General features: G+C 34.5%; 1 protein-coding gene across 10 annotated transcripts in view; it reads right to left on the bottom strand.

Moving 5' to 3' along the window:
• SHPRH (SNF2 histone linker PHD RING helicase) overlaps nt 1-14,698 on the bottom strand; it is a 68,717-nt gene that overhangs the window by 42,104 nt on the left and 11,915 nt on the right. For 8 of the 10 annotated variants that reach the window (XR_010381224.1, XM_010983730.3, XM_064486605.1 and 5 more), the window contains 10 exons: nt 14,254-14,472; nt 11,723-11,801; nt 10,904-11,054; nt 9,605-9,713; nt 8,728-8,984; nt 6,601-7,254; nt 5,052-5,303; nt 4,153-4,231; nt 962-1,125; nt 593-849 (listed from right to left, as the gene is read on the bottom strand). Coding sequence is in view for 9 of the 10 variants with exons in the window: in XM_010983730.3 (XP_010982032.1) it covers nt 593-849; nt 962-1,125; nt 4,153-4,231; nt 5,052-5,303; nt 6,601-7,254; nt 8,728-8,984; nt 9,605-9,713; nt 10,904-11,054; nt 11,723-11,801; nt 14,254-14,472 (2,221 nt within the window). In the remaining variant the exon portion in view is untranslated. Of the gene's footprint in view, nt 1-592; nt 850-961; nt 1,126-4,152; nt 4,232-5,051; nt 5,304-6,600; nt 7,255-8,727; nt 8,985-9,604; nt 9,714-10,903; nt 11,055-11,722; nt 11,802-14,253; nt 14,473-14,698 lie in introns of those variants that run through there. The other 2 variants (XM_031456502.2, XM_031456503.2) reach the window with 2 other exon arrangements.

The raw sequence follows: 14,698 nt of genomic DNA, 5'->3' as shown, positions 1-14,698 counted from the left end.
CTTTGTCATGCCTTTTATTTGTCTATGAACATTTTAAAGGCAAGGAAAAAAGTCAAATTCCTCTTTATATTTCTTATAGCACCTGAAAGGGTTCTCTTTTTAATATCAGGTGTTGGAAAAAACTGCCAGTTCTTGAGTCAGTCTGATGAACAAAAAAAACTTTTGGGACAATAGATTATTGTGGGCATAAATATCTTAATGTATTAGAAAGGAACAATCAAAGAATATAGTCAGCACAATTATAAAGAAAATATTTAATGGTACTCTCATTCATTTAATTCTGTAATGTGGGAACCAAAAAATATAGTAAGAAAAGAACAAAAGCCTTTCATATCTGGAGTATAGCAGAAAACAAAACAAAACCCAACAATAGTCCTAATTTTAAAAGAAATGTTCAAAACCATGAAAATAATTTTGATGATGTGATTCTCTTTCACAAATGGGGTTCCATGCCAAAGAAAAACCACCACACTAAAAATAGCTGATAACTCAGAGATGCTAAATGAAATTGTGAGCTAGGAAGCTAACTGCTTAAATATTGTCTATTATTTCTATATTATCAATTGCAGTATAAGGAAAGTAATAATAAAACCTTTTCTGGAGTGGCAAGAATTCCCCACGAACAGCCTGTGGGTGGCAGCAGGCCTGCCTGAGCCTTAGCAATGGATACAGGATGGAGGTGACAGTCCTTCTGTCCAGGCTGCTGAGCTTCAGAGCCCAGTCAGAAATCTTCCTGAGTTTTACCACCGCATCCTGGCAGCACACTTCGTGCTGACGGTGATAGAAATGTCTTTCCACTGGAGAAAAGTGGAGCCAGTGGATTTCTTCTGTTTGAGGAGGTATCTGGATCTGTACGGAGGAGGAAAAAAAATTACTTCACCTGGAAATTTAACTTTTCATTCCAACTTTTTTTTTTTTCCCCCTCTAATACCCTTAATCAGCAAAAACTTAAGCTACTGACTTGGTCAATCACATCTTTCTTTGCAGACCTCCACAGAATCTTGGCAATAAAGCTGTACAGGAGCTGAGGATTCTTCTTGCAGTAAGGACGATAGAGAAGTCGAACCCACCAGTGTTTGACACAGTAAGGTTCAATACCAAGAAAGACCACTAACCCAAAAAGATCTGAAACAAAAGAAAAAAGCACAATGAGAATACAGATGGTCCCTGACTTATGATGATGTAAAAATGGCATTCATTGGAAACCATACTCCAAATTTTGAATTTTGATCTTTTCCCAGGCTAGTGATAAACGGTACAAACTCTCCTGAGATGCTGGGCAGTGAGTCACAGCTTCCAGTCAGCCATGCAATCACAAGGGTAAACAACCGATACATAAACAACCATCCTGCACCCAGACAACCATTCTGTTTATCACTTTCAGTACAGTATTCAATAAGTTACATAAGATATTCAACACTGCATTATAAATAGGCTTTTTTTCTTTATCTTTTCTGTTTCCTCATAATAGAGAATTCCTCCTTTCTTCTTTACTTGGTTCAGGTGATGTTTTAGATCTTGGTTTAGCTGTCACTTCCCTCTGCATTCCTATTATGTGATGTCACAGAACCAGACATCTTTTTTTTCAAATCTATTTTAGTTAAAATTTTATATTTATTTCATATGTGAAAGTTATTTTGATCGCAATCTTATGTTTAAGTATTCAATACACATATCTCCCCCTCTAAGCTATAAGCTTAATAATGCCAGGGACCTTATCTATCTTTTGCTACTATACCTCACAAAGGAAAAATGAGACAGTAAATGCACCAAAAATTGCTTCAGTTATTTAAAGTCAACACTTTTAAAGAAACTGAAATAAATAGATGAATGCATAAATAGAATATAAAAACAAAAGCATCAGTGGCAGCAGCTACCATTTATTGAATATTTAATATCTGCCAGGTACTATGCTAAATGCTTTGCAAACTTTATTACAACTAACTTTAAAACACCTTATTTTACAAATACAAACAATAAGATTTGAATGATTAAGTAATTTGTTTATGGACATACAACTAATAAGTCAGGATGTAAACCCAGGTTCATATACCCCCCAAAGCCAATGCTCTGTGTACTACATAAATAAGTATATTATAGACATGGGGTTGGAGGGTGAGAGGAGAGGGCAGTGCCCTTTTGCCTATTTGACTCTCCAAGTAGACTGGCATTATTTCAGCTTGTCTCTAGAAACATACTAAAGGCCTGGCAAATCATGTAATGAAAACATCCTAGCCTCATCTCTTTGTTTAATATGTGGCCAATTTAGGATTCAACAATCTCTTGGTTGTAGCTAATTAATAAATCGTCAAATCTGACTTATCTCTATCAGTTTAGCATAGCAGTTCTCAACTGAGGTGGAGGTGGAGGGGTGAGATTTTGCCCACAGGGGACATTTGGCAATGTCTGAAGACATCTGTGGGTGTCACAACTGCAGGAATGTTACTGTCATCTAGTGGGAAAAAGCCAAGTATCCAAAATGCACAGGACAGCTCCCAACAAAAATGGCCCTACATGTCAATGGGGCTAACTCCAAATACAGCATAGTAAGTCACATTAGGCTAAAATTCCCACTCCAACAACCACAAAAGGAACAGATACATTATAAGAGTTACTAGTGTTAAAGGCATCAGAGGATTATGGAAACAAAGACGAAAGATAAACTAAATTTCCAGACAGTCTAGAAAGGCTTGTTTTTTTTTCAAAGGTAATTTGGGCATGAGAAAACTTCTGGGGTGATTATCTTGATTGTGGAAATAAACTCGCAAGTGTACACATATATCAAAAGTTTAGGAATTTTACATTTTAAATGTTTATAGCTTCACTATAGGTCATTTATACCTCAATAAAGGTGTTTAAAAAATTAATAAAAAATTTGTTGAATGGTAAGTGCTCAAAACACCTGTCAACCTCTTATTTATCCAAATTAAACTACCCAGGGAACTGAGGAATTAATGCTCATATTCTTCCATCATTAAAATTAGAAAAAAGTAAATTTGATAGTCCTTTTCCCTTTTCTATACCTTTTCAGCTAACTTTTGAGCTGAATGAAATCTCATTAACACCTAAATATCAACAAACTGGGCAGGTTCCAAGTGTGACATAACACCACTAAATTTGGTCTTTTAATTAGCCTATTACTCTATAAATATGTATCAATGTAACTTACTAAAATTATACAAGTAGTTAAACATATACTTAACAGCTCCCTAAAAATCCCTTTTTCCTCTAAAAATAATTATTAAAAATATATTTTTCAGGTCAGAGTAATGGATATTGATATTTTTGTTTTAGCAAAATTGCTTATTTTTACTCTGCTAAAACAAAAAATATATGAAAACCTGCATTTTCAGAAGGGTAAGTTTTGAGAATGGGTATTTGCCACAGGACTCCAAGAATATTTATATTTTATAATTTAACTACATTTTAATGACAACTTTTCAGGAAATTTATTATGTAAAACAACATTTACTTAAACTTTTAGTTTTCTATTCGCAACTTAAAATGGAATTTTTTAAAATGCAGCGTATGTTCTTTGTTAGTAAGTTTATGAATGAGATTAACATGGAAGCTTGAACTATAAATGTGTGGTTGGGAGGGAGGAGATGACTAGACATAATCATAGTGTTCAAAAAGAGAAATGGTTAAAGGAATAATGGTTTAAGCACATGATGTGGTATTATAAAGCTATTAATATTTTATAACTTTTACAATTAGTAAAATTATAGTCCTACTATTTATAGATCCAGTCATTGAAAATCATGGTCCTATTTTCATAGACATAGCCAAGTGAAATTAATTCCCTTTTCCTCTCTCTCTCTTTTTCTTGTTGGGTTCTTCATGTTTTCTGCCCCCCATTTCGGAACTCTGAGTTCAATTCAGGCCTGTGCCTACTTCTTTAGGCAGGCACAGTTACTGTTCAAATTAAGACAGTGGGACTATTTGCTTATATCTGTCCTCATGTATACAAACAAAAATCACTTGATTCCATGTAAAAAGGTTAAATGTTTGAAAGCATTAGGAGTTGAATACAAATACATGTATAATCACTTAAAAACGGATTTCAGCAAAAGCTAAACATAATGATACTTTTTGTTCAAAAAAAATCAAGCTTTTCAAATATATGCAATATGTGAGGAAACCATGCAATACCCTCCAATCCTCTTTGTACTGGAGTGCCACTGATGCACCAGCGGTTAATCCCACTCAAGCGCTGAGCCATTTCTGCAGCCTGATGGGAGAAAGATACGAAATAAAACAGAAAAGAAAAAAAGGAAGAAAAATGCAGAAGTCAGCAATATGTTTTCTGAAAACAGCCCACAAAAAGCTATGCTTCAGGTCAGATGCATTTGCTCTCACTGAACAGTTATCACACCCAATATTGAACATCATATTCAATGGGTTATCTTCTAGTACAGTGGTTCTCATTATCAGGAGGCTGCCATGTGTCCTTCCAAAGAGGCAAAGTAGTTCCAGCATGTATAGAATGAAAAGGCTCCTTGATTGACTGATACATCCCCAAGACCACCCATCCTCCAGATGGACCATTGTGCTAATAAAATACAATTTTAAAATTCAGTTTAGGTTGCAGACAGGCCAAAGAAGACAGAATAAAGACATCAGACAAACAGTCTGAATAAAAATTCTATCCTCTAAAGTAGCATTTTTCTATCACTATTTGGTCTCTCTGATAAAAGGCCAAAGTCATCAGAGCCTATACAATGAGCATTCTAAACAGCAGAAATGCTTATAAAAGTCCCCAAGTAGAGTTTACTTTGATCTGCATCACATATAAACTGCCATCTAATTCAAATATACATGAGCACTGCATACAGAGTAGTGATTCACAGAGTACCAAAATAATTCCTAAGGGTTATGTAGTTCATACACAGGAGAAATGCAAAAATAGTGTTTAAAGACAAACTTTTAGCCAGTGTCAATGTTGTGGGTTAACTACACTTAAACTATTACGTTTTCTACAGAAAAACTTCCCCCAGTCCCTTTCCCTTGTCTCTTCCCCAGCCCTCAAAAGATTCTGCAGAAATTCTCACTTTTACAGCAGGACATTCAACCATCTGGGCTTCATCAAGGCAGATCCTCCACCACTCCACAGCTACTAGAGGGCTGGGAATGGCCATGTAGCGCTTCTGGTTCCTTAAGCGACGCCCATCCTCACTATTGCTGTGTGGGATATCTACATAGTTTAGCTCTGAACGAAGGACATCATAAGTAATGATAACTATATCCTGTTCTGCCAAAAAATGAGGCTGTAGAAAGCCATCTTTCTTCACTCCTTGATATACCTAGGAAATAATCAGCACAGACACAGTTGTTACAGCAAGGCACTTTAACAATAATCAAAATATTCATTCATTTATACCCTTACTGAGCTCTATTTGTTTAGAAAAAAACATGCTATAAGATACATTCCATACCCATCTAGAGAGAGACGCATTTTAGTGTGGAAGACTAATAACATACCCAGTGTGAAAGGAACTGTAACAGAAGTGAATGTGACGGCATCACAGAAGAAAAACCAGTTCTATGGCTAAGAAAGTAAATTCAGAGGAATTCAAATTTGAGTAGATCTGGAAGTACATTTAGGAGTTATCACAGGTGGGAAAAAGGGAAAAAGGACTTGAAGGTAGGTAGGTAGATGGAATTAACAGCTTGTATAAAAAGCACAATGGTGTGAGGAAGTAGAACAGTAAGAACTATTTACTGATTATTTATTATTATTCTGTAGGGTCTGCCTACCCTGCAGAACAGAGCTCCTCTACGACAAAGACGGTGATTTATGCATTACTGTAATCTCCATGCCTGTGACAGTGGCTGGAATATAGAAACCCCCCAGTAACATTTGTGTGGAAAGAAGGAAAGAAGAACAAAGTATAAAGAATACTAACATTAGTGAACAATAACATTAAATGACCACTTACTATGTGTCAGCACTTTATCACATCATTTAATCTTCACAAAGTCTAAGAGAGGGTAACATTTTCAGAACTTAGCACAGTTCCTGGCACATAATAGGAGCCCAGTAAATGTCTGTTGAATAAGTAAATTCTTTTTTTTTTTTTTTTTGAGTTATGTTTTATTTGGTGGACAGTTCTCAATTCTGAGGACTAAGCCCGGGATGACAGTCTCTCAGATCACTGAGGGAATGCTCCCTGAATGAGTAAATCCTTAATTTACAGATGGGGTAGCTGAGGCTTCAGAGGAAGATTCCAGAGCTAAGAGCTGTAAGAGCATACAAGTAGCTACTATTGTACAATGCCGCCATTGAACTGCATTTCTCTCTGAGATTATAAATGCTTATACAAAGACTTTTTCATTTACATGATCAGGAATTTTTTTCAAAAGCTTTCACATCTTTCCACTCAAAGTGCTTTAACTCCTTATGTCAGAAAAGAATAAACAATCTACTGTTCTTTTTTTATTCTCAATTTCCTCTTCAAGTTCTACTTTAATGTTATTACCTCATTCAGTTAATTTTGGGGATAAAAAAACAAAGCGACAAAGATCATAACAATTATCAAAATTATCATGAAGCAAAAATGTACATTTTCCCATCCTTTTAAGGAGCCCAAACTGCCTTACCAAGACTCGCAGAGAGGAAGATCTCACATGCCTGTTGATTTCATCCACCCACTGATGACAAATGGAACTGGGGGAGATGATCAGAGTTGCTCTTGTTGATACTGGCTCCATCGCAACAAGGCAGTGGGGGCAGTAGAAAGGTTTAACCTTCAGATTCTCCTCTTCATAATTCACACATTTTGCATGTTGCCACAAGTGGCATTTCAGGCACTGAACGCGAGGCTTACGGTCTACCTGGTCAAGCTCACCACATATGCACTCAAAGCGGTAATCAGATAAGTCATAGGGACTCATGGTATTAGAATGTGGCATGTCACCACCAGCAGGATTTAGAGATTCAACTTGGTCCTTTGCTGTATGTTCTTGTTTGACTTCAAAGATACATTCAGGTGTGGTAACATCAGTAATTCCAGAGTCACCAGTAGCTAGACAGTGATCTTGTGAGTTGAGATTGATGTTAAGCTGATTTTTTTCCTTCTTTGTGGATGGAACAGGCTTTTTCCTCAATTTATTACGACTTCTCCTGGTCTTATAGTAATAATAGTAAGGATCATCATCATCATCAGAGGTGTTTGAGGGCAAGTATTCAGAATCCGTGTCCTTGCTCCCTGATTTTCTGGATTCTTTCTGAATTTTCCTTGGACTCCCCACTGCCTATGAAAAATATTATTTCAACAGAGTGATATATCTGAAATTAAATGCCCAACTTCATGTGCTCTACATAAAAATCTAACAGCTAATCTTTGTTACCCTTCCTCTGAGGAGAACCACTCCTGATCAGTGGCTTTCAAACTGCCCTCTTTCAGAGCTCCCCTCCGTATGGTCTGCAGGCCCAAAAGCAAAAGAAAGTTCTACTGCTGTATAATTAAGATTTGGAGTGAATAGATTAGAAAGATAAATTAGAAAGACAGAGGGAGCTACTAATCTTGGTATCAACCTCTTATAATTTACAGTCCACCTAGATCAATAAAAGATTGATAGTTTATAATACATAAGTATACAAACTAGGGCAATTATAAAAATACCATGTATCAAAATAAAGCATTTAAATAAATTAAAAATTAATCTACTAGTTACTGCAATTAGCAAATAAATTCCTTCTTTCTTTCTTCTTTCTACCTGTGTCCCCTCGTGCAATTATCTACTGAATGCCAATTCTACGCCAGGCATCACATTAGATGCTGGGGATACAAATATGAGGAATATTTAGCTCCTGGTCTCAGAGGGGTCTGTTGGAAAAGAGAGAACAGTAAAAAGTAAAATGATGCTATAGGGATGCATAAGAGGGGTGTATAACAGAAAGAGGCTGTGATGGGAGGTAGGTGCCAGGAATAGCTTCTTAGAAGTGATGTCACAGCCTAAGTTGAACAGAGGAGTGACTGGCATTAACTGAAGGAGATTTTCTTTTTTTTGGTAGCAGAAGAATTACTAAAAGCACAGAAGTTCATTGCAGTCTTCTACCCTAGCTGGGGAGAAAATGTTGGAGACTCCCTACTCCAGAAAGTGAGCTTTTTCACCTGCCATTTCTTTCACATTAGCTAAGCTGGTAATGCCACACTCTGACTTGTTGTCATTAGTCTTTTCTTGATTTATGTCTGCAAATTTGTAACTATTTTTTTAAAAAAGCAAATTGAAGTTATTGTCCCAAAAGAAGCAGTTTTATAACAAAATATAAAGATTTTATAAGATGATGACATGGGAAAAATGAGAATCTATATAAAAGATTCAAACTGTATATAAAGAGCTATGCAGCTATGCAGAGCTATTTCTAAAGTATGGAATATGCTTTTTAACTGCTGACAACAGCATGAGAATAAGAGAAGTTGTTTTAAACTATAATATGCTTAATGAACTAATTTTACAATTCATTCAATAAATATTTACTGAGTACTTGATATGTGCCAAGTACTCTTCTACAGGCTTAATGGTAACCAAATTAAGTTTCTACTCTGATGGAACTTACATTCAGGAAGTAGAAAACGTAAGTCACAGCTGTAAGTGCTTTTCCTAAATTTTTTTTTTTTTAAGTCAGACTGTAAGAGCTTCAGTGTCAAGGTCAACTTATTCTATTATCTGTCAACTTATTCTGTAAGTCATCACATAAGGCTACTTAATAAATGCTGTTACCTGCTTTTTTGTTTTATCATACATATTCTCTTCCTTGTAATTCTTCCCCAATGTAAAAGTACCAGAAAAACCGTGGCCTTTGATCTGTTTCACAAGACCTTCAAAAATCAAACATTTCAGCATCCGTTTCAGAAGACTCCTGTTCCGCTGTACATCATATCTATATATAGAACTGACATACTTATAGATGGAAAGAATGGAAACTCCTTTTTTCCCATTCATTTCTTTCACAGCTGTCAGGATCATCACACGTGTAGCTAAATGTAAAAGGACATGCTAACTCAGTCAATACAATAAAAAGAAAACAAAAATCAGTTATCTTAATGTGCACTGAGAACTAAGAAAAAAATAAATCAAAGATTTATTAAAGATATGCTGTCTGTGTATCAACATTTTGAAGAACTTATAATGAAAATTTATCTCAACACATTAAGAATAAATTACTGTAGTGGAAATAATTTAATGAAGAATTACACTGATATGCTAATCTTACAAATCAACTACCATTTAAAATCATATATTAAAAAAACTCGCAACTATCTACATATATGCTACCATTAGTAAGGGAAACCTTCATTTGCTAGCAGAATTTGAAGTAGGTACACTTAAGAATAAACAAAGCCTGGTTTAAACTGTAAGCTAAAGAAATTTAATATAACAAATTAAGCAAAAAAACTACCTGGATCAAGTCAAATCAAAGAATAAATCTTTACTGCTGTTAAGATACATGCCTCATAATTGAACTCATTTATGCAAAGTATAAACAACTGTAAACACAATTATTCGTAACAATTACAAGGTATCTCTAGATAAGGACTACAAGAACTAGAACAAAGATCACTGTAAAAGGTTTATCTTCAAGAGATTTCATACTTACGGGGGCACTGAACTTTTTCTTTTGGTTCAAATTCCATATTCTGGGTTTCTGTGTTTTTTACATTTTCTCCAGAATAATGTGATGGAATGAAATAATTCACCACTTTTCCCTGATATAAACAACATTCAGTAGTCACACAGTGTTTTGCTTTCAGTATTCTGAGCTGCTTATTAAAATTAACCCTCCTTCTATTAAGGAGATGTAAAAAGAGTTGTAAAAAATTATGAAAGAAAGGGCTAAATATGCTAGTCATACATACAAACTTTATTTTTTATTTCAGGGTTTACAGCTAGCCATCACTTTTAAAAACTGTGCACATTATCTTAAATTACCTAAATTTTAACTGTGGAATTTCTGAAATTAACTTTTTAAGCCTTGTTTAAAATGGTATTAACCCAATGAATTTGCAATAACAATCAAAATAACTTAAAACTAACCTATCTAATGAGTAGAAAATCCCAAAAGGAAGTTACTGATAGTTAAAACTCTACTCCAGTTAAAACAAACAAACAAACAAAAAAACAACCCTCTACTCCAACTTATTTTTCTACAAAGGAAAGAGACATTCCCTACCTTATCCCCTAGTCAAATCTGAAAGGCTAATTTTGCAAGCTTTACCCTATCAAAAGATCACACAACCACTGAAGCTGTGAGCATGGTGGGCCCTACAGGTAATTATAGTTATGCCTTTAACTAGTGGCCTCATTTTGAGAGGATTTAATGTGTTGATATCAGATTCCATTATTGGAAAATATGAGCTACAAGCTATATTTGTCTCGGTAGAGCTTTTTTTTCCCCTTATAAACTCTAAAATTTGTATTTTTAAACACAATTATGTACTTTGGAACAAGGACTTAGGAGTTTGTTTCATCTGGCAATCTAATTACTAAGCTATTTGTCCTTTAACAAAATTCTAATTATTTGACTCTAAGATTTACACATCTGAGACTCATATAATTTTTGAAAAATAGCTCTCAAAAATATTTAGTAGTAATAGGGAGATCTGTAGTAGTGACAAAACATTTGAGGAAGTAACAGAATTTTCCTAAGGGAATTTTCTGCCAAATAAAAGGAGAGAGTGTATTTCCTTCCTAGTTGGCCAATATCACTTTAAAAAACCCTGCCAGGCTATGAACATCCCGTTTTCTGTCCCTACTTGAAGTTAACTAACAACTAATATAAATCATTAGCTGCAGAGTAAACTGAAAGTTGACATTAGTGCCAAGCAAATGCTCGACATATGACGCTCTTTGAGAACATATGTCCCCGCTCTCCCAAGCCCTACAGTACTCCTCCTACCTCAGGAAGAGTGAGAGCATCTTGTTTGACATCTTGTCGAGTATGCGTCAGAATCAGAGCCAAAACCTCCACCGTCTTCCCAAGACCCATTTCATCTGCTAAGATTCCACCAAGCAACTGTGGCCCAGCATTTGGGTACTCCCGGATGATGCTAAAGGGAAAAACAAGAAAAATACATTGTAGGAATGCAAATAAAAATTATACTGTTCCTAAAGAGAACTGGAAGAAGTGCATAAAAGTCTAAGTTTTTTAAAACTGTATTTTAGGGTGCAATAATTATAGTCCCTAGATCATGAATACAAGAACTGTGATAACCAAAAAACTGCCTGAGCTGACAACAAAAGCCTGCAGAAACAGAATTGGTACTGTCATCATTTTTTCTCTTCTATAAACAAAAGGAAGCATGTCTGCCTTCTTTCTGTGACCTTTATGAGCCTGTGAATAAAAAAATAAGAATGGCAAGAACTACTGATTCATTAACTATATTTAATGATTCCTAAAACTATTTTATAATAGAAATTAACAAGTTAAATAAAAAATATAAAAACTGGCTCATAATAAAATGACATTTTTACTTAAAATTATAACCTCTTTAAACATCAGCATCTTAAGTCTATTTTACTGCATTTATTCATTGAAAAATGACAAGTGCTATCAATTCCATGTCTATCCTATTTATAAAAGTATCTTGAAAGACTTTAATTCATTATTCCTTCTTGAGGCATTTCCAAGGCTGAAGACATATGCTACTAATCTCATACAGATGTTTTTGTAACATTTATTTTTAATATCAAGCCCATAAATAAAGTTTTGCCTTACCAGCCTGTATATGGATTGTAGTAGAGTTTCAAACCCTCCGATGTAACAACTTCTCGCCATAGAAAGTGCAGGGCATTTTCTAAAGAAAAATATACCCGTAAGAACAAGTTTTGGTTTGTTTTCCTTTCTGCCAGATAACCACATTAAAATAAAAATAAGTTGGCAGTTAGGATACCCTGGGAAACCACATACATATGGGGAAGAGGCTAAGCTCCCTTTCATCCTTTTCTTCAGGTATTATTCTTTGGCTTCCTTTGCTTTGGGCACAAATATAAACAAGTGATAAGATGGAAAAAGTATAGAAAATGACAGAAAATTAAGAGGAAAAGAAAACTAATACATATAACCAAGTCTTACCAAATAAAGGGAAGATGCTTATCTTTTGTAAATCCTTCAAAAAGTTACCTGAAGTCTTTAAATACTGCAACAGATACCTGATACTGGGCTAATGCATTAACTTAAATCAGACCTAACCTTTTATATGGGCCTAAGTGGGAGGAAAGGTTCAACTGAGGAAAGAATATCTAGAACTGTAACACTGAAGTACTGAGTGTATTTCAACCAGAATCTTTCACTATCCTTTCCCTTAATATTTTAAGTTGTTTAAATCAACTGCTAAGTTGGAAGTATGTTCTCTACCCACCATGAAACAACAAGTCATTTTTTCTTACCTTCTTTAGGGATTAAAAATGAAGTAGGAATACAGACATATATGTTTTAGAAAATGAAAAAAATTAAAAGATAAAGAGATTCAATTTATGCAAACCATAGGGAACAGAAAAATTATGAAATTACACATTAGATTTAATCAACAAATCCAGTCTGGACAAAAAAGAATGAATTACTGATACATGCAGCATGGATGAATCTCAAAGACATTATGTTGAAAGAAGCCAGCTCCCTCTACCCACTCCAAGCATATGTATTTTCAAATACGTATTTTGTTTTTCAAAAACAGGCAAAACTAATTTATGGTGACTGTGGTTGCTTCCCAAAGGGGTTGAAGCAGAATTGACTGGGGAATGATGAAACTTGAGGGGGTGATGGAAATATTTTGTCAGCACTGTATGATAGAAATATTAAAAGAAACAGGAAAAACTAATTTTAATAGTTGTTTTTATTTAGCACAATATAATTAAAATGTTAGCAATATGTAATCAATATAAAAGTTATTAGTGAGATAGTTCACTTTCTTTGTTTTTGGGTACTACTTGAAATCTGGTATGTATTTTAAACTTATAGCACACAATTTGGACAGCCACATTTCAAGTCTCCAAAAGCATGTGTGACTAGTGGCTACTTTTGGGAATGTCTGATTCTATGTGTTAATTGAGTTGCTAGTTACAAAGATGAACAGATTTATCAAAACTTATCAAACAGTGCCCTTAAGATCTATGCATTTTACTTTATATAAGTTATATATCAGTCAACTTACATGGTTAAAAAATTTTTTTCATTTTGGAGAAAAAATAACCCAGTCTATGGGAAACTCTGTAGCACTAGCAATTTCTTAAACAAATATAAAGAAAAAAACAGGAGAGGATTTAAAAACTGTGGACTAAAATAACAGTAAGAGATAGCAACTAATTCCAATATATGGATGTTATTTGGTTTCAGATCTGGACAAACTATAAGAGAGAGAGAAACAGAGAAAGGGGAGAAGGGAGGAAGAGAGAGAGATTTGGTGATATTAAGGAATTATTGGGTTTTTAAAACCTATTATATGTACCTATATTTATTTAAAAGAACCTTTATCTTTCAACAAAATAAACTGAAATATTGAGATAAAATAATACAATATTATTACTTCAAAATAATTCAGAACATGGGAGGAGGAGAAAGAAGAAATAATATTGGCTATGAACTGGTATTTATTTTCCAAAATAAAAAGTTTTAAAAAATGAAGTTTGTTGGATAAAAAAGTGGGAGAAATAAGAGCTACTCATCATTAATTAAAATAAACCTATATAGGAAGAATGAGAAATAGCCAACACTTCATTTCCTAGAATCATGAAAAAATCTCACCTTGTGCCCAACTCTTTAAAGACAGTGAAAAAGAAGTGACCCATAAATCTAGTATCTTATGAAAACACTTACTAGATGACATTTCATTTTATTATTTATTTTGTGGCGTAAATGTCTCTTACTTTTGTAAATTTGCTTTCTGCCCCTAAAATTCATCATTAAATTGTGAAGCCTCTTACAGATATTAGCAACATTCCCATTTGGTCAGGTTCCAAAAAGCAATTCTTAATTGGAAAGGTATGTAAAAAATTTCTTGGCTTTTAAAAATTCCAATCAAGGTAGTCTTTACTTTGGCAGGAAAAACCAGTTTAAACTTTTATGGATGAGGAAACTCACCAATGAACTTCTGTACATTTCAAATTTGAAAGATTTCTTAGAAAATAATTTTGCTCATAGTAATACCCATTCTATCCTATCTTATCAATATGATTTATTTGCTGATCAACTTCCCACTCTCATATAAACCCTCTGATCAATTTGCCTTTCTTTAAGCATCTTATACTTGCCATTAGCAGGAGTACTTCTAAAACGCTCTTGTTGTAGCATCCAATTGACAGCCTCTCTTTGGTATGGTCTCAACACAGGAGTCAGTGCAGGATGCTGGACATCCACGTGGATGGACTGTGTTTCTTGCTGATGCGTTCGTTTCACAAAGTGATAGAGCTCATCAATGTCCTGTCCCTCTGGCTCACTCTCTGAATCTTCCTCATCCTCTTCCAACACATCTGTACATCCAATAACAAATGTACTCAAAACAACGTGATCCACATTATGACTACAAGCAATTCTTACTCCAAGAATACACCATGTACTCTCCCAACTCTGGGGCCTTGCTTAGTGTGCTTTCTGACTGGAAGGCCCTATCATTAATTCTTCACTGATCAAAAATCTACCCATCCATCCTTTCTTTATGATAATTCAACTGATTCTTTTTCTATGGCATTTTCTTCT

The sequence above is a fragment of the Camelus dromedarius genome, chromosome 6, assembly GCF_036321535.1.
Source record: "Camelus dromedarius isolate mCamDro1 chromosome 6, mCamDro1.pat, whole genome shotgun sequence".
In the NCBI taxonomy this organism is placed as follows: domain Eukaryota; kingdom Metazoa; phylum Chordata; class Mammalia; order Artiodactyla; family Camelidae; genus Camelus; species Camelus dromedarius.
The sequence above is the reverse complement of the archived record's forward strand: the minus strand, read 5'-3'. Positions and strand labels throughout refer to the sequence as shown.